At 46.5% G+C, this 27030-nt stretch overlaps 1 protein-coding gene across 1 annotated transcript in view; it reads right to left on the reverse strand.

Annotated features, from left to right (window-relative positions):
• TFCP2L1 (transcription factor CP2 like 1) overlaps window positions 1-27030 on the reverse strand; it is a gene marked incomplete at its 5' end in the record, with an annotated part of 57091 nt that overhangs the window by 16352 nt on the left and 13709 nt on the right. The window contains 4 exons of the mRNA XM_081262384.1: window positions 3444-3596; window positions 4659-4765; window positions 5633-5738; window positions 7387-7463. Coding sequence (XP_081118510.1) covers window positions 3444-3596; window positions 4659-4765; window positions 5633-5738; window positions 7387-7463 — 443 coding nt within the window. The remainder of the gene's footprint in view (window positions 1-3443; window positions 3597-4658; window positions 4766-5632; window positions 5739-7386; window positions 7464-27030) is intronic.

The following is a 27030-nucleotide window of genomic DNA, read 5'->3' on the forward strand; positions in this document are numbered from 1 at the left end:
GGCAAAAAGTCCAGGTTCGATGGCACCTTTGGAGATTTTCTTTCCAGCGCTTTCCTCCAGCGACAGTTTTTGGGTTCCCAGTCAAGGGGTTTCGGGGAAGCATCCTTCAGGGTGATGGATACCCATCCTGGACAGAGGCAGGACAGGCCTTCAGGGCCAGATGGGGACATGGAGGACAGATCAAGCACTCAGTGAGTGACAGGTGTGTGGCAGCCCTATTTAGCAATCCCTCTCCACCCCCAAGACCCTGTCCCTCAAGGAGGCCTCTCCATTGTGCCCAGAAACCACAGGTAAGGGGTGACAGCTAGATCACGGCCAAGCATGAACGTTTGGGGGCCACAGCACCAGCCTCATGGGGCCTTCACGAGCTCGTGGATCAGAGCAGGACTGGCCCTTTCCTCCATAACCCCAATACCCCATAAAGACAGAGAGCAACTCCAACCCTTCAGGTGGACAGGTGGACAGAGTCAGAGGGATGGTGGGCAGTCCAGCCTAGCTTCTGCACTCCTCTGTGAACACTGTGAATGAGAGCAGGTGGATGTCTGTAGCTCCCCAGGGCTGTTCCTCCTGGTGGGGACTGCTAAGGCCTCCTCTAGGAGACTTGGATATGGACGCTTCCAGCCCAGTTCCCCAAGCAGCACCTGGTGAGTGGTCCAGGAGCTTAGGGGAAAGACCCCTCGAGCCTGAGCTCCAGGTGTCCAGCTGGAGAGAGTGGGTGGTGCAGGGAGAGGGCAAAGACCCAGCCCTTGTCCCCTGCCCCAGCCACCCAGCACAGTGACTCATCCCCAGGGCACACACAGTGAACACATCAGAATTAAAGGGAGGTAGGTGCTGGATGAGTGGTGAGCTTCCACCTGTGATAGAGTAACCCAGCTTGATGGTAGGGAAGAGGGGTCACCATAGAAAGGAACTGCAGGCCAGGTGAAGACCACCAGCCACGCAGCCACGGAGAGAGATGTCCAGGGAGGAAGAGAATGACCAGATCCCAGAGTGGGCAGAAGGCCCCGAAGCTCCAGTGCCCAGTGGATGGGTGTGTGCAGCCTGCAGCATCAGGGTCCCCAAAGGTGAACATGCTCCAACCCCCTGGACGTGGGGACATTACTTTATGTGGCAAAGGGGGGCGTATGTTTGCAGACGGTGTTGAGATGGTTAATCAACTGACAGAAGATGATCCTGAGTATCTTTTTTTAATTTTTTATTTTTAGTTGTAGTTGGACACAATACCTTTGTTTATTTATTTTATGTGGTGCTGAGGATTGAACTCAGGGCCTGGAGCGTGTTAGGTGAGCACTCAACTGCTGAGCCATAACTTCACTCAGCCCCCCACCCCCACCCCATACTCGATGACAAGGACAAGGAATGGCTCCTACCAACTCTTGAGGGTGGAGCCAGGGCCCCAGGCCAAGGAATGGAGAGGCCCCTGGAGGCTTGCAAAAGGACAGAACAATTCTCCCTGAAGCCTCCAGGAAGGAGCTGCAGGCCAGATGACACCATGGGCTCAGTGTCACCCATGTCAGCCTCCTGTCCTGCCAGCACACTGTCAGATAGTCAATGCACATAAGTTTTTGTTTGTTTGTTTGGAGACAGGGTCTCACTGTGTTGCCTAGGCCAATCTCAAACCCCCAATCTCAACCACCCCCCCACCCCCCACCCCCCCCCTTCACGTGATGAATGCGCTTTATTTTCAGCCACTAAATCTGGGATAATTAGCAACAGGGATCCTCCCACCTTCCTGGGAAGCCCTCTTTCCAAGGCTTCCCGGTCCTCAGCAGTTTCTGAAGGGTGCTGGTCCTCCAGCAGGAGAGACAAATGCTGGCTGTCCTCCCTGCCCGAGGGGAGGTCAGTGACCAGGTATCCAGATTAATCCACTGAGGCTGCCCAGGGCCACAAGTCCTCTCTCTGCCCACAGTCCTCAGGAGCCAGACCTGTCGCTGCAGGGTCCCCTGAGGGCAGACAGCATGGCCTCTTCCATAAGCTTCTGGGACTGGCGTGTTCCACGAACCCCTGCCAAGGTCTTAGTACCAGATTCTTTGGAAGATGCTACACAGGATGACACACAGCCCTGGCTTCAGGGGCCACCAGGTACTTGGAAACAGCCTCAACAGCTCAGCCCCCAGGGCTTAGGGTTCTACCTGTGGGTATTTACCTCCACATCCCTTTCCCAGCTTAGGAAGATCAACCCAGACCTATCTTTCTCTCTAATGAGTCCCTGATTCTTGGATTTTCAGCTCCAGGAAATGGAATTCTTTCAGCAGGTTCCAATTTCACCTGGATGGGAAGAGGGGCCTATGGGGCCTGCATGCGGGCAGGTGACTCAAGGCAATTCCTCAACAAGGTAGCTCCACCCTCTCTCTATAGGGCCCTGCTGGAGTCAACAGGCAGATTAGATGTGCAGGCCACAGGGCTGCAGGCCTGCACGGACAAGGGCCATCCTCATGCCAAGATAATGACACAGGCCTTACAGCATCCCTCACCTCCCTGAGGGCATGTGGGACAAGCAGCTGGAATGCTGGCTCCCAGGGCCAGGAAATAATCAGTGCAGACTTTAGATGAAAAACAGTGACAGGTGAATGCACGGGATGAAGCAAGAAGGGGAGAGATAGGAAATCGCCTCTGAAAATGTTTTTCTAAGACATATATTTTTTCCCCCTCCAGGGCTGGGGATGGAACCCAGCACCTCATGTGTACTAGGCAAGCACTCTACCATTGAACTACATTCCCAAACCTTTTGTAAAATTTTCAGACAGGGTTTCACTAAGTTGCTGAAGGTGGCCTCCAACTTGGTAATTCTCCTGCCTCGACCCAGTCCTCTCTTTTTTTTTTTTGGTATCAGGAATGGAACCCAGGGCCATTTAACTACTATGCCACATCCTCTCCAGTCCTACACTACCCCCCACCCCCTTCTTTTTTTTTTTTTTTTTTTTGAGAAAGGGCCTCACTAAGTTGCTGAGGCTGGTTTACACTTGTGGTCCTCCTGCCTCATCCTACCAAGCCACTAGGATTACAGGCATGCACCACCAAGCATGGCTCCAGTCCTCTTTTTCTAAGGGAAGGCCACTGCAGAGGGAAAAATGGCCAGGCCCCCAAGAAAGGAGCTGCCTGCCTTCATGTGAGAATCCGTGGGCAACTACAAAGTGCTTGAGAGGAAATATGCAAATCCAATTAATCTTATAGTCAAGTATGGACATCCAGAGATCCCAAAGCTTCTGAAGAAAGCTGAGCAGGTGTCACAGGTGAGAAGAGGTCCCTGAAGAAAAGGGACAGGGGCAGACCCATGGCCCAAACAGACGTTCAGTGTGCAGGCTCACTCAGGGTCCAGGTAGAAGCCCTGGGGCACCCGCTCCCTCCATTCCTGGCTAGGCCTGAGAGCACGCAGGTCGACCTTGTGGTTGCTGCAGGCAGACGTGACCCATGGCCAGGTAAAGAAGGTGAGGCGGTCCTACCTTGAACACTTTGATCTGGCAGCTGGCCGAGTGCAAGTGCTCCGAGTACTCTCCATTCTCACTCTGCTTAAATGTGTCGATCTGCACCCGGAAAGGCACACCCTTCTCACCCCCGTGCTTCCTCTGGGTGAATTCTGTGCTGATACAATGTACCTGGGAGGGGAAGGCCAGGCAGGGAGTCAGGTGGGGGCGCAGACTCCCGAGGGTCTCTCCCTCAGGGAGGTTTCCATCCCTGCCTCAACCTTCTTGCTTTCCCAACTCCACATCCACCCCATCAGGCCAACAGCTCCCCCATTTTCTACCTCCAGGATATGCCCTCCCCCACCTCTGTCCCTGGACCTCAGGGGCCCTCGTGATCAACTAAATGCTTGTCACTACTCCAAGCCACTGACCTCAATGGATCCACCCTCTCTCCTCACCCTAGGACCCTCCCTTGGCAAACCCTAGGATCTCAGAACAGATCCAGCACAGCCTTCTCTGACCCCTCTCTAACATCCTGGTGCCCGGATGACCGGGACCAGGCTCAAAGCATAACCAGAACACTAAGACCATGACTGTATTTCCAGTAAGTATCTGCTGCACAGAGAGCGCTAGATACATATTTATGGTTAGAATGCTGTAGTAATGCTACGATAATACAATGTTATTATAACATCATAATAGTTTTACATACAATAAGATTAATGTAATTATAAAAAAGAAATGACCCCCTAGCTCTTCTTGAGTGGTTCCCATGGAACAGACATTGAGTCAATGGCTTGCTGATGTATAAAATGGGTGGGGGAAACGAAAAGGTTCAAAACTTGCTCAGAAATCCGAGGTGAAAGTAAGTGAGAGCCCAAGGGAACCCAGAACTCTACCGCAAGGCACCGGCCACACCCTGCCCCGCTGCCCTCAGGTCCTGCACAATACAATGTGGGACCCACACCAGGAGCAGATAATGAACTAACTCATTCCATAGCAGAAACCCTAGTGGAGAAAATACTTCCAATTATTTATGCTAGGAGATACTGGTTTTGAAAAAGCTCTTATATTCATCCCATAAGCAGACCCCAGATAGAATTCTAGAACATTCCAAGTCCTGTCCCCAGCTACTTCTGGGACTCTGAGCAGCACTTTTGATTCTTCTCTCCTCAGTTCCCTTCTACAGAGAGCCCTTCCAGATAGGCTGGTTTTGAGAAACTACAAGCTGGACCCCAAAGCTCTCCCACTCACCTGAATGAATGCAGAGGCTCTCTTCACAGGGTCCCACAAAAACTCAACTGCGTTCAGCTGGGTCGGGCTGGCCCTGGGTTCCAAGATACCAACAGACAGTGGAATATCTGTACACACACACACATACACAAAAGGGCAACTGTCAGCCTCTCTTGAATGTTGGGGGGAAGATACTTTATCACAGTCTCAAATTCCTGCACCACAATTTGAAATGCCAAAAGTTCTGGAAGCCAGGTTTTGAATAACTCCTCCAAGGCACAGCTGGACCTGAATCAGCCCAGAGCTCCTAGGAGTCTTTATCCTATTTTGTGAGTTGTCAAAAATTTATTTTGCCATAGAAATATTGTGCTTGATCACCTGATGAAAGCGTTCCCTGATGCTACAAGTATACTACAGCCAACCATCACTCCAGCTTCTGAATTCCAAAAACCACCTGGCCCCTAGGGGATAAAGGATTGGGGCCAGTACCTGAGCCCCCCAAATTCCATTTCAATTGTCCATCTATCTCTACGGTGCTCACTCTTCTCCTTGATACTTATCAAACTCCTTTATAGTTTTGTATACAATAAAACTATCCTAATATAACTATCCTAATAGTTTTATATACAATAAGATTAATGGAATTATAAAGAAGAAATGATCTCCTAGCTTTTCTTGAGTGATTCCCATGGAACAGGCATTGGGAAAAATGGAAAAATGAAAAAAAATGGCCAGGCCTCTAAGAAGGGGGTTCCCTATCTTTCTGCAAAGCTTCATTGAAACTCCCCTACAGGAAGTCTTGAATTCCACAGGACTTTCTTTGCTTATAAATAAGGGACTGCCCTAAGGGCAGGAACCAATGGTGGGGTTACCTCTGCTATCTCCCACAGGGCAGGGCTACACCAAAACACCCTGCAGGCAGGTCCAGATGGCCTCCACAAAGAAGCCCAATGTGGCCTGAGTGCCTGAGGCGGGGACTGGCCGGGGAGACTCACCAATGTCCAGGATGCGGTCCCCAGGCCGGCTCCACCGCCAGCCTTCCAGCTGCTGGTGCTCCGTGTACTGTAGCCGGCGGTCATGGAAAACCACACGGATGATGCTCTAGGGGAGAGGCAGATGAGGAACAGCTGGATGGGGAAGCCAAGGGGAGCCCAAGAGAAGCACACATCTCCACCTTTCAAGGCCTCTCCTCTTGGGGTTTCCTTTCCCGGTTCTCAGGTTCCACGTACTACCCTCTCCTCTGAACCCCAATTATACTGACAATGGTAAAGAAAAAAATGACTACCATTTTTTTTCAGGATAATAAACTGTTTTACATACACATCTAACTTATAAACCTTTTTGTGCAGGTGGGCAAACAAGCTCAGAATGATTTAATAAGTGGCAAAGCCGGGTTTGAATCCGCTGTTTGACCTAGAGCCTGCTACATCAGCCCAAAACCCTCTGCCCCCTGCCCCCCTCCCATGCGGCTGGCCTGGCTTTTCTTCTTTTTTTTTTTAATTTTTTTATTGGTTGGTCAAAACATTACATAGTTCTTGATATATCATATTTCACACTTTGATTCAAGTGGGTTATGAACTCCCATTTTTACCCCGTATACAGATTGCAGAATCATATCAGTTACACTTCCACTGATTTACATATTGCCATACTAGTGTCTGTTGTATTCTGCTGCCTTTCCTATCCTCTACTATCCCCCCTCCCCTCCCCTCCCCTCCACTCTTCTCTCTCTACCCCCTCTACTGTAATGCATTTCTCCCCCTTGTATTATTTTTCCCTTTTCCCTCACTTCCTCTTGTATATAATTTTGTATAACCCTGAGGGTCTCCTTCCATTTCCAAGCAATTTCCCTTCTCTCTCCCTGTCCCTCCCACCTCTCATCCCTGTTTAATATTAGTCATCTTCTCATGCTCTTCTTCCCTACTCTGTTCTTAGTTACTCTCCTTATATCAAAGAGGACATTTGGCATTTGTTTTTTAGGGATTGGCTAGCTTCACTTAGCATAATCTGCTCTAATGCCATCCATTTCCCTCCAAATTCTATAATTTTGTCATTTTTTAATGCAGAGTAATACTGCATTGTGTATAAATGCCACATTTTTTTTATCCATTCGTCTATTGCAGGGCATCTAGGTTGGTTCCACAGTCTTGCTATTGTGAATTGTGCTGCTATGAACATCGATGTAGCAGTGTCCCTGTAGCATGCTGTTTTTAGGTCTTTAGGGAATAGACCCAGAAAGGGAATAGCTGGGTCAAATGGTGGTTCCATTCCCAGCTTTCCAAGAAATCTCCATACTGCTTTCCAAATTGGCTGCACCAATTTGCAGTCCCACCAACAATGTACAAGTGTACCCTTTTCCCCACATCCTCGCCAGCACTTGTTGTTGTTTGACTTCATAGTGGCTGCCAATCTTACTGGAGTGAGATGGTATCTTAGGGTGGTTTTGATTTGCATTTCTCTGACTGCTAGCGATGGTGAGCATTTTTTCATGTACTTGTTGATTGATTGTATGTCCTCCTCTGAGAAGTGTCTGTTCAGGTCCTTGGCCCATTTGTTGATTGGGTTATTTGTTATCTTATTTCTATTCCCACTGGGACAATGTGCTCCAGGAATGGAATGGAGGCTGCAGCTCACCAATGGGGCCCAAGTAGAAACCCACCTCTCCCTCCCGCTTTCCCTCCCTGCAAGTCCATGTGCTCAGACCCCAACCACCCCCTCCCCTGGAATGCAAGTGCCCCCAGAAGCTTACCTTGACATATTTAGTGTTCAGATCCTGAAAGTCTCCCAGCTTCCGGTTCTCCAGCAGCCGGATTTCATATGACTGACCTGGAAGGGAGGGTTAAGGTACATTTTCCACTTCTGAGTTGTTTCCAAATTAGGGGTTCACCCACCTAATGGCCCTCAGTGCTCACCCAGGCCATCTCAGCTCACTCTCTGGACTAATGACCCAGCCTGTCTGTCCAGCATGGTTGGGCCTGGGATACCCCAAGAAATGTACCATGGGACCCTACAGGGACAGTACTCTGCAATTGCCCACAAACAGAACCCAGGCAAATATAGTTAGCATGAAAATTACAGAGCATACCAGGCAGTGGCGCAAGCCTGACATCCAAGCAACTAGGGAGGCTGAGGCAGGAGGGTCACTTAGCAAGACCCTATCTCAAAATTAAAAATGAAATAAAAAGGACTGAGAATGTAGGTCCATGGTTCCATCTCCAGTACCAAAGTAATAAAATGAAAATTCTAGAACTTAACCATCTGTCTTCACTCACCACCCCCCCCCCCCACACACACACCTGGATGAAAACAAACCACAGCTACCTAAATCCACACTACTGAGTAAATAACTGACCACGCCATTCCTGAGCACAGGTTTAACGAAAAAGCCTGTTAAACATTTTCTCTAATGGTAGAATGAAAAGCATTTTCCAGAGTTCAAGGAATTTCATGTATTTGAAGGGTGTGGGGATCCTAGGCAGTGTGACATAAAACCAGCACAAGCCGGTGAAAGAGTGCAAGTGGAAAAAACAGCCATCCATAATAACAACAAAGCTCAACGGATGTGCAAACAGCCTGAAGACCACCCCACACATCATTGAAAAAAAAAGGCAGCTTGCATAAACAGGATATAGTGTGTCCCTGTATCAGATGATGTCAATTTTCCCCCAAGTTAAACATTAAACTACAATTCTGAAACGCCCTAGCACTCATCACAACTTAATAAGATATACAAAAATAAATTATTTAACCATTGGGATTGGATTTTTTTTGAGTGTTGGTCCAATCCACAGCTACACCCATGCCAGGTAAGTACTCTACCAATGACCTGCACCACCCTCCCCAGCCCCTTTTTATTTCTAATATAATTATGGACTCATAAGAAGATATCCCTCAGTGGTGGCATCTAGTATAACTAAGGTACATTATCCAAACCAGGAAACTGACACTTGCACAATATAATTCCCAAAACTATAGACCTCGCCTGGATTTCCGTGGGATTTCTCTCTCATGTATGTGGATGTTACAGATCTGTGACATTTTATGCCAAGTAGAAACTAGCTATTTTTCTCAAAGTGCAGATCTTCCCCTCGAAACAAATACCCAAATAAGTTACCACTGAAATAAAAACTCCCATTCTTTAGTTTGCTTTTCTTCTCTCTTTCTCAACCCAGGGGTGATCTCTCCCTGAGCTACACTCCCAGTCTTTTTTATTTTTTATTTTGAGATTTTATTTGGGGTCTTACTAAATTGTGGAGGCTGGCCTAAAACTTGTGATCCTCCTGTCTCAGTCTCCCAAGTCACTGGGATTATAGGCAGGCACCACCACGACCAAGTCAAGTCAGCTTCTTAAGGGGAGAAAGGGAGGCTAATGGTTAAAGTATATAAATTTGGGAATGCAAACAACAAACTAGGAACAGCAAACCCAGGAGCTAACAGCTATTAAACATCTAAACAAAACAAAGCAAAAGCAAAGAAAAAAAATTGATTAGAAAAATGCAAGAACTGGGGATATAGTTCCCTGGTCGAGTGTTTGCCTAGAATACAGCAGGCATGCAGTTTGATCCTCAGTACCATGAAAAAAAGAGAGAGAAATGTATTAAGACCCCACACATGCTTCCAGTGGGTTGCATGGTGGTCCCCAACAAGCTATGTCATGTCCTACTCACCAGAACATGGAAAAGTGACCTTATATTTGGAAAACGACTTGGCAGATATAATTAAGTTTTCTGGGATGAGATAATCCCGGATTATCCCGGTGAGCCCTAAATCCAACGACAAGTGCCTTTATGAGGGACACAGGAGGCGGCAGCCCTGTGACCTCAGAAACACTGACTGGAGTGATGTGGCCACAAGTCCAGGAAAACCTGGACCCGCATGACAAGCAGGAACCACCTGTTCTAGACCCTCCAGGAGCAGGTACCTGCGGATTTCCCACCTCCAGCAATTTAAGTCAACACAGGGACTTTCTTTTGTGACAGCCTCTCTCAGAAGTAGCTGGGGACAGGACTTGGAATGTTCTAGAATTCTATTTGGGTCTGCTTATGGAATGAATATAACAGCTTTTTCAAAACCATTCGAGAGAGGCTTCGCAGAACCCAAAGTCATTCCTTCCCCTCCTCAGTGAACAACAGAATGGCAAAAAGAACAGAAAATTAAATCATTCATTCCAAATATCTGCTGAGCAACAATTACAAGCCAAGTACCCCGTGAATCCCAGGGACATGGAGAGGAGCAGAGTGACCCAGGTCTGCGTCATGGAGCTTCCGAACCTTGCTCCACTGGACCTGGTGAGGTCTAGTGGCAGAGGCTGCCTGGCCTCCACAAACAGCCCTTGTCAGTGTTACCTTATGACATGACCAGCCAGCACATCTGGGCACACGCCAAGCCCCAGCCCTGCTCAGGGGGCTGGGCTGGGTGCCTTCCACATCCCAGGCAAGAGGAGCGAACCCCAGCCTCTGTCCTGCCCTCCTGCTTGCTCAGAAGACACTTGGGTCTGGCTAACTTTTTGGAAAAGGCAAAATTTTAAGATACATTTCCGGGCTCCTGAACCAGGAGTCTAACACTCCCTTTGGACATAAAAAAGAACATTACACACCCTAACTGGTTTTTCCAGTGTCCTCCGCCTTTCCTGATGAAGAATGTAGATGGCGCTGGCATGAGGCCCAAGTGGTCATTAGGTGAATTTACAGGTGCCCCGGGGGGCCAATTTGCACTGACCCCGGGCTCCCCAGGGCAATCTCAACTTAGGCAAGCAGGAGGCACCTCCTGTCTAAGGGAGAGTAGTTTCCAAGTCTGCACTAAGGGACAGCAACTCACAGTCACAGCCACCGGTCACAGCCACCGTATGGGGCTTTAGACCAGGACCCCAGCCAAGCTTGCCCCTCTCCATATCAGCAGCCTGATGTGGATGCTTCTCCCTCCTGTCTCCCCTCCTCACCCTGTCATCTCACACAGGCACCCTCAAGGGCCCCTCCCTAGCCACACTACTCCTCCCGGCCTTGCTGGGCCTAAAGCTGGACATCCAGCTGCCCTGTCTGTGAATGTCACCAGGCCAACACACGGGGAGCAGACACTTTCCCAACCACTCCTGCAGCTCAGCACCACACCACTGCAGAGTCACAGACTTCTGAAGAAGGACAGGTGGGCCTCGTTGATCTAGGGCACAGGGCACTTCCCTGCTTGGCCAGCGTCATTTCTGGGCATAAGCAGGGGCCATGCAGTGGGCTCTGGCAGGCCCAGGGTGCAGCTGTTTGGCTCCCCCCTGAGCTATCTGGGCTGTAGAATAGCAAGTGCTCAAGACATGCTTTGATATTCTTTGTAGCGCTCTTCTAGGCTAGAATGGCAGAGAGTTTGCAAAGACACACTCTTGTCCTCAAAGGGTAAAAATCTTTAGGGTGCAGCAAATTAGCCAGGAAAAGGCTAGTAGAAGGCAGAATTTGGAGAGTTTTCTAAGAGACAAAAGAGCACCAACTGTAAGCAATACTTATCCAGACTGGAGAGGGGGAGCACAAGATGAGGCTTAAGGGGAAGACTGTATGACTGTATGGGCAGGGAGGACTAGGTGGGGTTTCTACATGTAAGAGAAAGAATAATGACAAAGAAATCCCAAGAAAGGTTCAACAAGATAGGGAAGGGGGGAGGTGAGCATCTGAGAGTCAGCTAATAGGTTCAGTCACTGGGTGCATACAGGCGGCAGTCTTTTGGGTCTACCCAAATCTCCCCAAAGTCAATAACAGAAGTTAGGAGTATGATTCCCATTGGCCTGGAGGAAGCAGAGGCCCAGAGAGGTTACCCAACTCAGGCAAGCTCACACAGCTAGCAAGCTGCAGAGCCAGCAGCAGAATCTGCTTCCAGCACCTACCACACTCTGCCAAAACTTCCCTTGGAGGATGTCTTTTGCTAGGCCCAGAACATTCCCAATTGTGCAAGGTTCTCTTTCAACTTCTCCCTTCTGGAAAGCACCTGCTTCTATTATGCACACCAATTAAGTCTTAACACTGTTTGTTTGTTTGTTTCGTACAGTTTTAAACAATGCTTTGAAAGGGGAAATAAATCACTGCAGGAAATGAGAGTTCTAATTCACTTTTGAATTGCAGAATTGTGACCTGTAAAATCAACAAAGATTGGTCTTAGAATTGCACCAACAGAGCAGGGCATGGGGCATGGTGGTGCACGCCTGTAATCCCAGCAACTCACTGAGGCAGGAGGATCTCAAGTTCAAGGCCAGCCTACATGTAACTCAACAGGCCCATTCCTGGGTTCAATCCACAAGATGGAAGGAAAAAAAAAAGAAAAAGGAAAAAAATTTTGAAAGAATCAAAACTGTACAGTTGCTTCAAAGGTCCCTTCTGGCTCTAACATTCATGGAGTCTATTCATTGTGTTTTGCCTGAATTTATTGATATTCATTTATCATGACCCTCTTCCATACATCAAACCCTCCCCTTTCTCTCTGAGGCTCAAATCCCTAATACAGGTGATTTTGTTTCTCTGAGATGAACTTTAAAAGCCTCACTGATATGTAACCACGCTGTACCATGCATTTCCTCATACTCATTATAATACTCTCCGGAATTCTTTAAAGCCAGATCTTCTGACACAAAGACAGACCCGTGGAAAACAACAGGGGGGCCGCATTAGACTTAACACATATGGAAACTTGACTTATGTCAGTGAGAAAAAAAGATGAGCCCTCTTTTTGCAATATTGTGGAATAGTTGGTCACCTATACAGAACCATGAATCCCTGCCTCACACCATACTCACCAATAAATCAATTCCAAATGATTGAAGGATCTGAATATAAAAATAAAACATTAACATTCCTAAAAAATACATGAGACTATGACTGTGGGTAGGAAAGGATTTCTTAAACTAAAAACAAATAATTAATAAAGAGAACTCATGCTAAAATTTACATCTTCTGGAATAAAAGACAGTCGTCTAGAAAAAGTTTCAGATTCACAGAAGACATTTGCAACCAACAAAACAAATACCCAAGAAAAAAAATCCTACAAATCAGTAAGAAAAGTCTCAAAAACACACTGTTCAACAAAAAGGTCCAAAGTGGCATATATGAAACTACTTGTAAGTTTGAAGACATGCAAAATACTATCATTCATTTCTATAGCTAGGACATAGAGCAAAAATTTCATAACATTTGAGAACTACCAACACCAAATTCTCATCATCAGTTTTGCTTCTGGGGAGAAAAGAAGAGAAAGGGTTAAAACCACAAACAAATTTAGCAAGACTGAAAAACCTAGGTCATGTCCTCCCTCCCCACAACACCTCTCTCTGTATCCTGGTTGCCAGGCCCTTCCATCATAATGTTCTGCCTTGGGAACAAGCCAACCATAGATTCAAACTTGTGAAATCAGGGCTGGGAATGTAGCTCAGTGGTGAATGCTTGTCTATCATGTATGAGACCTAGGTCCAATCCCCAGCACTGGAGCGGGTATGGGGGGAGGGGGAGCAAACCCTCTGAAAACCAATTTTTGCCACGTTTTCTGGAAGCCTGAAGAAATGCCACAGTCTGGCTGGGCACAAAATAACCGAGTTGCCACGAGGCACTTGTAGGTTCAAACAGGAACTACTTTATTGCCCGAACTCTCACCGGCACTCCACACGCACTCCCAGGGAACTCTCTCAGCCCTCTACCGGGCTCCGCGAGAACTGGGAACTCCACGAGAACTCAACGGGAACTCTGCGAGAACTCAAAAGTAGTGGGCGCTGGAGGCAGCAGGAGCCTCCCTAGTGCTGGACAGCAGGGGTCTATATACAACTGAATTCACAGCCTGTTTCAATCCAGCATCATCCAGTCACAGCAATTATACACAGCTTAATTATCGTCATCTTAATGTAAGTTTGATCTCCAAAATCTAGGGGGAATAAAACTCGGTATTATTCTCAGTATTATTCTACAGAATGGGGGGCACACACCTGCAGACTTAGGAGGCTGAGGCAGGAGGATTGCACATTCAAGGCCAACCTCAGCAATTTAACATGGCAAACTGAGTTAGACCCCATTTCAAAATACAAACAGAAAAAGGGGAGGGGTTATAGCTCAGTGGTAAAGCATTCCTGAGTTCAATCCCCAGGACCAAAAAAAAAAGAGTAGTAAGAAGCTCTGTGAACTTTTTACAATTCATCTGATGCTTTAAGGACAACCCAACCGGAGCATGTCTTTCTCTGAATGAACCTAAGTTCAACTCAGTTCAATTTGGTTTTAACAAAATACAACTCCCTGGTCTTCAATGTGAGTTTTAAGGCTGATTTATTTTATCTATCTGTCCATCTGCACGCGCGCGCGCACACACACACACACACACACACATACATACATATATACATACACATAATACATAATATGTGTCGCTTGTTTGTAAAAGTGTAAAAGTCAGCAGAGTAACTAAAATTCTACCAAGTAATCAGTAGCATCATTATCATGAAAGACAAATAGAAAGAGTTTTTTTCCAACCTTTTAAATGAAATCTGTGGATTTCGGGGAATGTTTTGGTTTATGGTAGTACCAATGTTTTGGTTTATGGTAGTATAACATGGCATTTGCAGGGTTTATAATGCCTAGGTGACTTTTTGTAAAATATTTTAAGAAAGTTCTCAGAATTATGCTATTATTTGGAATAAAATTGGTGCTTACGTGGGTACAGTTTAAAAAAGAAAAAGATAAACCGTTGGTGAGCACATGGATGCTTTTTCTCTTCAATCTGTTAAGACAAGGGCCGGGTTGAGTCTCTGGTAGAACTCTTACCTGACATGTGTGAGGCCTGGATTTACTTCCCAGCACCAAAAACAATACAACAAAAATCTGAAATTAATATCTCTCTCACATACACACACATGCACACACACACATACACACAGAAAAATACTTGGATCCATTGCTATTCTGTGTTGAACTATAGTTAAGAGTTTTCTTACTCTCCAGCCCCAACCTATAGGGAAGTTCCCAGGGCTACCTAATGGCTGCACCCTCTTCTCACTCCATTTGGCCCATCTACACGTGAGCGCAGGGGTAACAGTCACACAGCCATCCACATACCATCCCACAATTTTGGTACTGCAAAGGCTGGGGCTGGGGCTCCGTGGTAGAGCGCTCACCTAGCACATGTAAGGCGCTACATAAGGATAAAGGCATTGTGTCCATCTACAACTAAAAATATTTTTTAAAAGCACGCCACAGTGGGTCTGGGGATATAGCTCAGTTGATAGAGTGCTTGCCTCACATGCACAAGGTCCTGGGTTCAATTCCCAGCACCAAACAAACAAAAAAAAACCCACTGCACATGATGAGTCTATTTTATTTAATGAACTCACTTTTCAACTTAAATTTGGTTTTCACATAGAAATATGGTTTTCAGTGACAAAACCATAATCATGCACCATAAATAAATAGTCAAATATGTAGATAAACAGCTGCCAATGTGCTCGTGAGTTCTCTGTTGGAACCCTGGTTCAGCAGCCGGGTGTGAGCCTGGCTCACCCTACACAGGTAGGGTGTAGCCTGGGACAGGCTGTAGTTGGAGCCTCCCTTTCTACTTGTCCAATATGTGGACAATATTAGCACTAAATGCACAGGATGCCCACAGGGCGGAGGCGCAGCCAGGGAAAACTGGTGCTCCCCAGGTCTTCAGAGGGTCTTAGAGTGGATAGAAAGGGGACAGGAAACTGGCAGGGCTAGGGACACCACTGGAAAAAGTTTCAAGGCAGTTCCCTCCAAAGACCAGGCCCAATCCTTTACTTTCAAACTGTTAAAGTCCTTAGAAAAGCCACTGAGGAAGGAGCCCCAGGTCACTCTGTCAGCCCCACCCAGGGAGTCAAGGTGACCTGGGAGTGGGCGGAGCTGGGGCAGAGCAGTCACAGGCTCCGCCCACCACCCCACCTCCTCTCTCAGTGAGGGCTGAGCCAGGGTGAGCCCTTTGGGGTTCAGTCTGGACACCCCAGACAGGGAGAGGTGGGGGCTCCTCAGCTGGATTTAGGATCAGTCTGAGGCCACTCCCCATCACACCCATGGAGCATGACTTGGAACCTGCCCAAAGGAGCAGGTGACACAGGACTTCCTCCGCCCTAACCTTAGGGTGGTGTCCACACTCTGGGCCCTTGCCCTTCCTTCTGCCACTCTGAGTGGCAGGTTTGGGTCTCAGGGATGTGGAGGCAAAATAAAACACACTGGTCCTGAGCACTCAACAAACCTCACCCTTAAGCAATCCATAATATTCCTGACTTCCAGCCCAGGGTCAGCCACGTTTTCCTGTCAAGGGATTGGTAGTGACTATTTTTGGCTTTGGGGGCCTTGGATCTCTGTCCCAGCTATTCTACCATTGCAACAGGGAAGTAGTCATATAGACCACAGAGGGACAGGGACAGGGGCAGCTGAGTTCCCATGAAACTATCTCTGGGCATTAAAGCGTGAATTTACATATACCCTTTACCCTTCCCTTGCACTTCTTCACTTGTGTGTGTGCGTGTGCGTATGTGTGTGTGCGTGTGCGTATGTGTGTGTGAGAGAAAGAGAGACAGACAGACAGACACTGGGGATAGAAACCAGGGGCACTTCACCACTGAGCCACACCCCATCCCTGTTTTCTTATTTCTGATTTTGGCACCTGGTCTTGCTAAATTGCCTAGGCTGGCCTTGACCTGGTGACCCTCCTGCCTCAACCTCCCATGTCACTGAGATTACTGGCTGGCCGTGGGCACCACACCCAGCGGCCCACACCCAGCTTTCCCCTTCTTTGAGTGCTTTGTCACTTTGATGGATTCTCCCTGCTGGTCCTTCTTCAATAGTGATGGAAGACTTCAATAGTGATGGAGCCACAGATGTTCAACTAGTCTGAAGGCTGAGGACAGCCCCCTAGTCACCAGGTCCCTAGGACAGGTCCCCCTCCTTGTTCATAGTTTGAGATTTAAAATGAACTCGAAGTAAAAATTTAAAAGAAATTTAAATTAAGCTACAAATACCAGAACCACTAGGTGACAGGTTTTTACTTAATGGTGGCCGAATCTCATGATAAACCCCTTAAAGCAAAGAGAGCTAGAGCCAGTCAGCCAAACCAAGAAGAGCATGAAATCTCACTCGCCCTCACTAATGAGAAAGAAGGGCCAAGAGAAAATAGGACCCTGGTCACCCGTAAGATTGGGGGGGGAAATACACATACAAATAAAATGACTTATTAACATCCCACAAGGACAAAGACACGAGGAAATGGACCCTGGCCTCACACGTGCTGGAGCGGGGAGATCATAGGTCATGAGTCTGTGTCCACTGGGCGTTTTGGCAATATTCATCAATATTAACAACGCACACAGCCTAGGAGCCAAGACTCTCGTCTGTAGAAACTGCCAGCCCACGAGCTTAACTTCTTAACTTTTTTGTGTTTAAGTATTTGCACAAGGCCATTGATGCACAAGAACTGTGAAAGCTAAACACTGGAAAGAAACTAAGTTTCTCAATCGTGTTGCTGAGGCATAATACCTTCACCTGGTGGTCCAAGTTGGCATTGTGTGCCTGTCCTAAGGTGGGGTCCCAGGGAGGGCAATGCCATTACCAGCCATCCCTGTTCAAGGGGCATAGCCTGAATCTAAGCACGAGGAAATGGCAGGTAAACCCAAGTGGAACCAGTCCACAGTCACCTGGCCTGGTCTCATCTTGGGAAACGTCAGTCACATAGAAGACAGAAAAGGTGAGATGGCCCCGGTACAGCAGATGACGGAGGGACAACCCAATATGACACCTCATCCTGGACTGATCTTGAACCCTCGCCGACACCTGCTGTAGAGAACATTATAAGTAACTGGGGTGTAGCTCCATGGTAATTTAATTTTAATAGGGTTATATGATAGGCAGTGATATAACATCCATGTTAAATTTCCTGAACTTCATAATGGAATTGTGGTTATATAAAAAATGTCCCTGATCTTAGGAACTACATGCTAAGTAGTGTTTAAGATAAAAGATCACATTGTCTACTCACAAATGATTCGGGAAGAAAAAAAAAACAGAGATATGTACATTGATATGTCTGCAGTTATTCCTACCTATACAAAGATGTAGAGAGATAAATATCTATATATCTACAGATGCATATGTACAGATATGCATAGCTTTATTTAAGTCTATACATATTTATATTATGTATGTGAGTGTGCGTGCATGTATATGTACTATATATGTAATTCAAGTGAACGTGACGAACTATTAAGAAGTGGGTCAATCTGGTGAAGGATATACAGAAGTTCACCACACCACCCTCTCTATTCCTCCATAGTTTGAGATTTAAAATGAACTCAAAGTAAAAATAAAAACAAATTTAAATTAAGTTACAAATAAAGCCGGGTGCAGTGGCGCACACTTATAATCCCAGTGGCTCTGGAGGCTGATGCAAGAAGATCTCAAGTTCAAAGCCAGCCTCAGTAACTAGCAAGGCACCAAGTAACATAGTGAGACCTGTCTCTAAATAAAATATAAAAAAGGGTTGGGGATGTGGCTTTGTGGTTAAGTGCCCCTGGGTTCAATCCCTGATTGAAAAAAAAAAAAAGTTACAAGTAAAAATTAGGCAGATGTATCTCTATTACAGACATGAAAACCATCCACCACACACACAGGAAAGCAAGTTGCTGAATAACACACAGTGTGGGGCTAGGACTGTGGCTCAGAGTATTTGCCTAGCATATGTGAGGCCCTGGGTTCGATCCTCAGCACTATATAAAAATAAATAAAATAAAGGTATTGTGTCCAACTACAACGAAAAAATAAGTATTAAACACACACACACACACACACACACACACACACACACACGCAGCGTGATTGCTCTTTTGTTAGACACAGGGTGGAGTGCTTGCCTAGAATACGTAAGGTCCTGGATGCAATCCCCTGCACTGCAAAACTGAATAAATAAACAAAATAGATTAGTAAGTTATGCCCACACCCCTGGATTTGTGAGTCTAACATGCATCTAAAGTGAGGGGAGAAACCTTTCCCTTTTCGATTATGCACAATTCAGCGTTGGCTTTAAACATAAAAAATTGGAATATGTTACTTATAAATTTGAAAAATACATAGGATAGAGAAAAGAGACAAATGCTTTCAATTATTTCGAGCCCATAATAGATGCTCATAACAGCAGTGGCTGGGATTTATTCTTCAAGGGGCAACAGGGAAGTCAATCCAAGTCCTAGGACACCAAACATATGCAAGCCATGCCAGACAGATGGAGGGACATGCCCAGGGTCTCACTGGGAGACCATCCTGAGTGAGGGACCCACAGTAAAATATGAGTATGCTCATTTTAGGGATGAGGAAACAAAAGGCCCAGAGAGGGTAATGATGTACCCAAGGTCACACTGCAACTTAGTATAAAGACTCCGTGGCTGGTTGTTGGACTGCCCAGGATAGGAGGGGAAAAGGGTTGGGATCTGGTAGACTCACTGGGGTTGAGTCCAGGATCCTGAAGGACCAAGGCAAATTCTTCCATTTCTCTGCATCTCACTCTACATCTGCAAAATGTTCTTTGCAGAACTACTTTGAGGACTAAATGAGATCGTGCAGTTCCAACCTGGCATGTGACAGCACTCAGCCAGTGTCAGTCACCATTACCACATCCAAACAACAAGGTCAGGAATGCACTCTCCTTACCAGGCCCCACCCAGGGGCTAGTCACTGTGCTGTGCTGCACAAATAAAATCTCCTCCAGACCTCACAAAACCCCACATGGAGTGACCTGGCTGCCCAAGGTCACCAAGCCAGCAGGCAGCCAGGCTGAGATGCCCCCCCAAGCAGGGACTCCACCAGCCACAGCTATCTTCCAGAGGTCAGCTGCAGCCACAGTGCTGCCACAGCAGCCACCCCAGCCCCACTCCCCTTGAGGTGAGCCCACCAGGTGCCCCAGCAGAGCAGGGTGGACAAGCCAGAGTGGTTCTGCCCTCTGGGGAGAACCTGAACAGGAGGGCCTCCTGCCTGGATCACGGTGTTCCCAAGAACAGGAGGCAATTGCCAGGCCAGCCAAGATTTACAGGTTGTTTACTCTCCAACAGTTGCTGCTTTGGGTAATTAATGCCACATAAAACATAATAGAGGCCATCATTACCCAGAGAAAGGAGGGCAGGACGCCAACAGTCCTGGAAGAATGGCAGACACACAAAGCACCACACTGCATCCATTGTGCCTGGAATGTGGAGTGTGTGTTGTCACTTGCATATGACGGACACTGTGAAGGTGCCCGTGCACGTGACACTGAGCACCTACAGTCAAGGAGACAGCAGGCCTCGGGGAATGGGTCTGCCATCAACAGATCCTGAACCATGCCCTGTGTGACCTTGGACAGGGCACTCAAGCTTCTCAGCTGCTCAGGAACATCAGGGGCCAGGTGTGGCCTGGCACACAGTGGAGCCAGATAGAATGTGCCCAAAAAAGACAAAGAAAAAGGGGAGGGAAGAAGGGAGGCAGGAAGGAAGATAGAAAAAGAAATAGAGAAAAAGGAAGGACGACCTCAAACCATCTAGCTCTGTCTGGTGCTGCGACACACGCCTCTAACCCAGCTCCTCAGGAGGCTGAGGCAGGAGGATCATTAGTTTAAGTTCCTCCTGGGCCACTTAGCAATACCCTGTCTCAAAATAAAATATAAAAAGGGCTGGGGATGCAGCTAAGTGATAGAGATCCCTGGTTTCCATCCCTGGTACCAGGGGTGGGAGGGAATTCTCTTGTAATACAAAGGTCAGGGCTGGGGATATAGCTCAGTTGGTAAAGTGCTCGCTTTGCACGCACAAGGCCCTGGGTTCAATTCCCAGGAACACACACACCCCAAAAAACAAAAACAACAACAACAACAAAAAAGGGCATTAAAACATATGAAAAGTACTTAATTTCATTTATAATCAATACTATGAATTAAATAAAAATAATTTAGGGGCTGGGGTCATGGCTCAGTGGTAGAGTGCTCGCCTAGCACGCACAAAGCACTGGGTTCGATCCTCAGCACCACATAAATGTAAATAAAGATATTGTGTCCACCTAAAACTTTAAAAATAAATATTTTTTTAAATTAATAAATTAATAAATAAGAATAATTTAAAATAAAATACGACTATTTTCTTTTTTAAAAACATATGATAGTAGAATGTGTTTTGATGTATTATACACACATGGAGTACATCTGCCCTTTCTTCTGGTTGTACGTGACGTGGAATTGCACTGGTCTTATATATTCATGTATTCACATAGGAAAGTAATGGCCGATTAATTCTACTAACTTTCCTGCTCCCTGTTCCCCCTTTCTTCCCTTCATTCCCCTTTGTCTAATCCAAAGAGCACTATTACTCTCTGTGCATATTAATAAGAAAAGAGTTATCAGCTGGATGATAGAGTCCAGGTAAAGGTGTGGAGACCTCTGCCCAGCAGCTGGGGTATAAGGAAGAACCGACTCTGTGGAAGGTGATCTGATGTCTGTGAATATTAAATGCATGTATCCCTCCACTTGTGTATTTAGGAGGAAAGAGCAGACCTGAGTCTTCACTTGAGTATTCCTGAAAATATATATGAGCAATGAATAACTCCAGCAGCCTCCGAGGAAAGGAAGTGGGTGCCTGGGCAGAGGCAGGAGGGAGAGACTCCATAAACCTTTTTGTGCCACTTGACTTTTGAACCAAGTAAATACGTTAACGTGCCTTAAAAATAAATGAAGAAACCATGAAGGAACTACCTTGTAAGTTAAGTAGGACAAAGGACAGTAGAGGGTAGAAAAACAAATCTCTAAGATAAGGTCAGAACTGTGAGTGACAGGCCCCTCTCCTCCCAGCCCCGAAGACACCACAGGCTGTGACCCGCTGAGGAGGAGGTTCCTGTGCTGGGCCCAGGGCAGACCCCAGCCTTCTCCTGCTGAGGACTCCCGAGGTGGGGACCAGACCTCCAGGCACTGAGCTTCTACCTGCTCACATTGTCCTGCCTGCCCTGGGTGGCCCCACTTCCTGTTTTGGCCCCTGGTGACAGGAGGATCTTTGGGGGACTGTCACTGAGGAGAAAAATGGGGACTGTCAGTTCTCCCCCAAGGCACCAAAGCTGGCCCAGAAGCACTGGCACCTCCCAGGGAACTGCTCCCCGAGTCCAGCCTCAGGCTGCAGAGAGGAGAAGGGACAGGCAGGTGCAAGATCACTCCTTCGGGCCCAGCTCTGTGCCCCACAGGGTCCAGGTAAATATGTGGCCAAGTCAGGCCCACAGTTCTCTCCCTAGGACAGGGGGACCTGACCACAAGTCTCGGGGGATGGCTGAGGACGCATGTTCTCGGTGTCCTTTGGTGGCCTTGGTGTCTGTCCTGTGGCCACAGAAGCAAGGAAGCTGGTGGCAGAGGGAGAATATGACACACATCCCCAGAGGGGCACAGGGAAGACAGTCAGAAGCCTATGGACTTGAGTTCCACTTGGCTTCTGACGCCCAGTTACCACCCTGCTCTAGGGTCTCCCATTTGCAAGGTGCCAACAGGTGGCTAAAGATAGCCACGATAAGGGGCCTCCAGCACCCTAGGCTGAATCCATCAAGAAGCTGGACAATAGGCCTGGTGTACTAATGCACTCCTAGTCCAAGCTACTCAGGAGACTGAGGCAGGAGGATCACAAGTTCAAGGCCAGCAAGACTCAAAAAACAAAAAAGGAAGTATGGGGAGGCTGGGAATGTTAATGTTGCACAGTAGTGTTGGCCCTGAGTTCAATCCCCAGCCCAGGAGAGAGACAGAGAGAGAGAGAGAGAGAGAGAGAGAGAGAGAGAGAGATACAGGCAATAAATAACCAGAGCTGGATATGGAGAAATTGGAACCCTCTTCTATTGCTGGTGCAAAAGTAAAATCGCACAATGGCCTTGGAAAACAGATTGACAGGCCATCAAAAGGTCAGACACAGTTACCACTTGGCCCAGCAATCTCACTCCTGCCTATCGACCCAAAGAAAACAAAAACATAGCTCCTCACGAAGCTTCCAGCAGCATCCTTCATATTAGCCCCAAACTAGGAACATCCCAAAGGTCCATCAACTAAAGAATGACTTTTGAAAATGTGGTCCATGCATACAAGGGAGTATTTTTCAGCAATGATAAGGAATGATATTCTGATAGGTGCCCTGAAACAAGCTGAAAGAAGCCAGTCACAAAACACCGCCATTTGCATGACAAGAAATGCCTAGAATAGGCAAACTTATGAATACAGAAAGTAGATTACTTATTGCCAAAGGGCTGGGGAGAGGGAGGGTGACAATGAAAAGTGACTACTAAGGAGTGTCCTTTCTTTTAGGAAAGACAAAAATGTTCTAAAATTAGTCGCAGATGATTTAGTATATTTAGTTGAATCTACTAAAAAACATTGAATCGCATTCTTCAAACAGGTTGGATTGTGTGGTATGTGAATTGTGTTCCAATAAAGCTGATTTAAAAAAAAAAAATTTCAGAAGGAGAGAGACCAGATGAAGTACCCCTCGATGCTCTGGAGCAAGTCACACAGTCCCTCTGGACCTCAGTTCATGTCACCATAAAACGGAAAGGCTAGACCAACGCTTTTCTAATTTTGATTAGACAGGTTCTGATCCCGTGATCCTGCAACAGGCCCAGGATTCTGCATTTCTAACAAGCTCTCAGGCCATGTTGATCCATGGACATTTGAAGTAGCAAGACAGTAAAGATGTTATCAAAGGCCCCTCCTGGCCCTCATCTTTTAGGAAAGGACGCCTGTCCGTGAATTCCTAGAGCATGGTCTCCCCTTCCCATTCAGTGTCCTCTAATCACCCAGATGAGAATTTCCAGACATGTCCCAGGCTGAAGAACAGGAAGGTCAAGAATCCCCCAGTTCCACCCAATGACAGACCTCCCGGCTGGACACAGAGGAGGCGCTCAGTCTGCAAAACACAAGCCATGATGAGACAGGGATGAGATGGCCCTTAAGGGACACAAAGCATATTCCCACCTAAGACTTGGTGAGAGGCAAAGTAGAAGCAGGTCAGCTGTCCATCTCCAGGCTGCACAAGGAAGACTCTTCCAAGGGAACCTCATAAAGGGACAAAATCCTGAGAGAGTAAGGTCTGAACATCATTTTCTTAGTTCCACAAAGAAGCACCTGTAGCCTCCACAGGTTCTTTTTTTTTTTTTTTAATATTTATTTATTTAGTTAGTTAGTTTTCGGCGGACACAACATCTTTGTTTGTATGTGGTGCTGAGGGTCGAACCCGGGCCCCACGCATGCCAGGCGAGCGCGCTACCACTTGAGCCACATCCCCAGCCCCTCCACAGGTTCTTTAGCTGCCCAGCCCAGAGCCTGGTTGAGAGCCCTGGAATCCCACCAGGGCCTGGGGTCTCTAGCAGGTTGTATGACCCAGAGATAGATACTGCAACTTTCCTCTGGACTTGCTTCCTTCTCTTAGGAAATGAAAGGATGGGGACAATCCTGGTAGCTACTCAAAGCCCCAAACACCTTCCTCATTCAGAGCACAACTCTGCACACATTCTTCCAAATACTCATTCGAAGCCTAGCACAGTGGCGCCCAAAACCTGACTCAGGAGCCCATTCTACGAAGAGCTAAGTGGGTCTTCCTACCCTGGAACTTCCTTCCCACTCCTTTCACCTCCAGACACCCATGAAATACACCTGAAGTTGGCGTCAAATGGATGGTAACATTTACTAAGACACTTTGATGTACCTGGCTCTTAAATATGATGTGTCATATAAATCATAACCTTATTTGTACAGTGATCAGAGCAAAGCTTATTGAACGGCCACTCCTTCCCCCAGGCCCACTGATGGCCCATCCTGATTGCCAGCACTTGCTTGGTGTAAGGGTAGAAGCCTCACAGGGTTCTAGATAAGCAGCAGAAGTCACTTGGGACTATGAGACATTTGATGCCTCTTCTCATTGAGCACTGGGGTCTACCCTTCCAGAGCACCATCATTAAGCCATGAAATGAAATTTTAGAGGTTTCGCTTATCTGTTTTTCATCAAGGAGGTCTATGGGACCCCCCACAGAATAGAAGTTGGGGGACCGTCTAGTGGATCTTTATTAAGTGCTGCCAATCACCGTCAGTAAAGCCAGAGGAATGGTTCCACTGAGGGAGCTCTGGGACTTCCGTTCTGCTCCCAGACTTTATAATCCACTTCAACTTGGGCAGGATATATTTTGGCTAACTGTTTTTCCTGCAAAGTGCTCACAGAACAGAGGGTTTTAATGTAATTCTTAAGAATACATCATTTCGGGCTGGGGATAGAGCTCTGTTGGTACAGTCCTTGCCTTGCATGCACAAGGCCCTGGGTTCAATCCCGAGCACCACCACCACCACACACACACACACACACACACACACACACACACACACACACAAAAGAATACATCATTTCTGGGGCAGGGGATGTGGCTCAAGCGGTAGCGTGCTCACCTGGCATGCGTGCGGCCCGGATTCGATCCTCAGCACCACATACAAAGATGTTGTGTCCGCCGAGAACCAGAAAATAAATATTAAAAATTCTCTCTCTCTCTCTCTCTCCTCTCTCACTCTCTCTTTAAAAAATAAATAAATAAATAGTATTGTGTTCAACTACAACTAAAAAATAAATGTTAAAAAAAAGAAAGAAATATAGATGAAATCTCTTGCTTGCCAGTGGCCACACCTGCAGTCCCAGATACTAGAGAGGCTGAGGCAGGATTGCCTGAGCCCAAGACTTCGAAGCCATCCTGGGCGATGTAACAAAAGTAAGTTTCAAAACAACATACACACACACACACACACACACAAAAAAAAAAACCCTCAGGTTTAGACTTTGGTCCTATTGCCTCTATGGTATTGCATATATATTCACACAAATAATCCCGAATTTGAAAAAATATCTGAAACATGCCTGGTCCCAGGAATTTCTGACAAGGGATATTCAAGTTAAATTTTAAACTAATTAACTGCTCCATTATTTAAAACATAAGCAAAGTTTGACATGACCAAATGGATATCTTTAAAACTGGGCGTGGTGGCGCACACTTATAATCCAAGCTGCTCGGGAGGATGAGGCAGGAGGATCAAGTTCAAAACCAGCCTCAGCAATTCAACAAGGACCTAAGCAATTTGGTAAGCAACTCAGTGAGACCCTGTCTCTATGTAAAATATAAAAAGGGCTGGGGATGTGGCTCAGTGGTTAAGTGCCCCCTGGGTTCAATCCCAGGTAAAAAATAAATAAATAAATAAATAAATAAAATGAATGAAAAAGTGGGAAAACATTTCCAATGTGTATTTTAGTTTATTTTAGATGTTGATGGATCTTCATTTTCTTCATTTATTTATATGTGGTGCTGAGAATCGAACCCAGTGCCTCACACATGCTAGGCAAGTGCTCTACCACTGAGCTACAACCCCAGCCCCTCCAATGTGTATTTTAAGATCCAAAATATATAAAGAGCTCTTACAAATAAATTTTTTTAAATTATCAGAAAAATCACATGAAAAGCAAAAAGGATAACAAAATCTGAAAAAAAAAATTCAACATCTGGGGCTGGGGATGTGGCTCAAGCGGTAGCGCGCTCGCCTGGCATGCGTGTGGCCCGGGTTCAATCCTCAGCACCACATACAAACAAAGATGTTGTGTCCACCGAAAACTAAAAAATAAATATTAAAATTCTTAAAAAAAAATTCAACATCATTGAGGAAATGAAAATTAAAACTAGAATACCTTATATTTTCCCTCACAGATTACCAAAGGTTAAAATCTTGGCAAAAGTAAAGACAGAGACATTGTCCATTCAGCAGGGCTGGGGATGTTGGCCTCACATGTGCAAGACCCTGTGTTCAATCTCCATCACTGCAAAATAAATAACTCCATAAGTCCCTTTCTTAATTCAAGCACAGAAGTTATGTATGCCAGGCACCAGGCTAGGACGGGCAGTGAACCAAGACTGAGTTTTCAGCGTTCAACAAGTTTTGTGTTCCAGGTACGATAGAGGCATATACACAGAAAAGCTCACTGAAGCACTGGTTATAACTATTTTTACAAAAATGGAAACAACACCACTGTCCTCAAGAAGGCAAAAATCAGGCTGTCTCCAGAATAATGCAACCAGTAAAGATTGTTTGGTTTTTGTATTCCGGCTATTTATTTATTTTGTAATGCTCAAAAACCCAGGATCAGACGCAGGGTCTCCTGCATGCTAGGCAAATGCCCTACCACTGAGTACACCTCCCTGGTTTTTATTTAATGTACCAACATGGAAAGAATTGAGGATATTTTATTTGGAGGAGGAAGAAAGCATATGTATATATTTCCATTTTTCTTAAAAAAGGAAGAGGTCCACACATCCCTCCAAGTACACATGTATGTGTCCATAATTATAAATATATTGAAGGGCTGGGGTTGTAGCTCAGTGGT

This window comes from Spermophilus citellus, assembly GCF_964194105.1.
Source record: "Spermophilus citellus genome assembly, chromosome: 11".
NCBI lineage: Eukaryota > Metazoa > Chordata > Mammalia > Rodentia > Sciuridae > Spermophilus > Spermophilus citellus.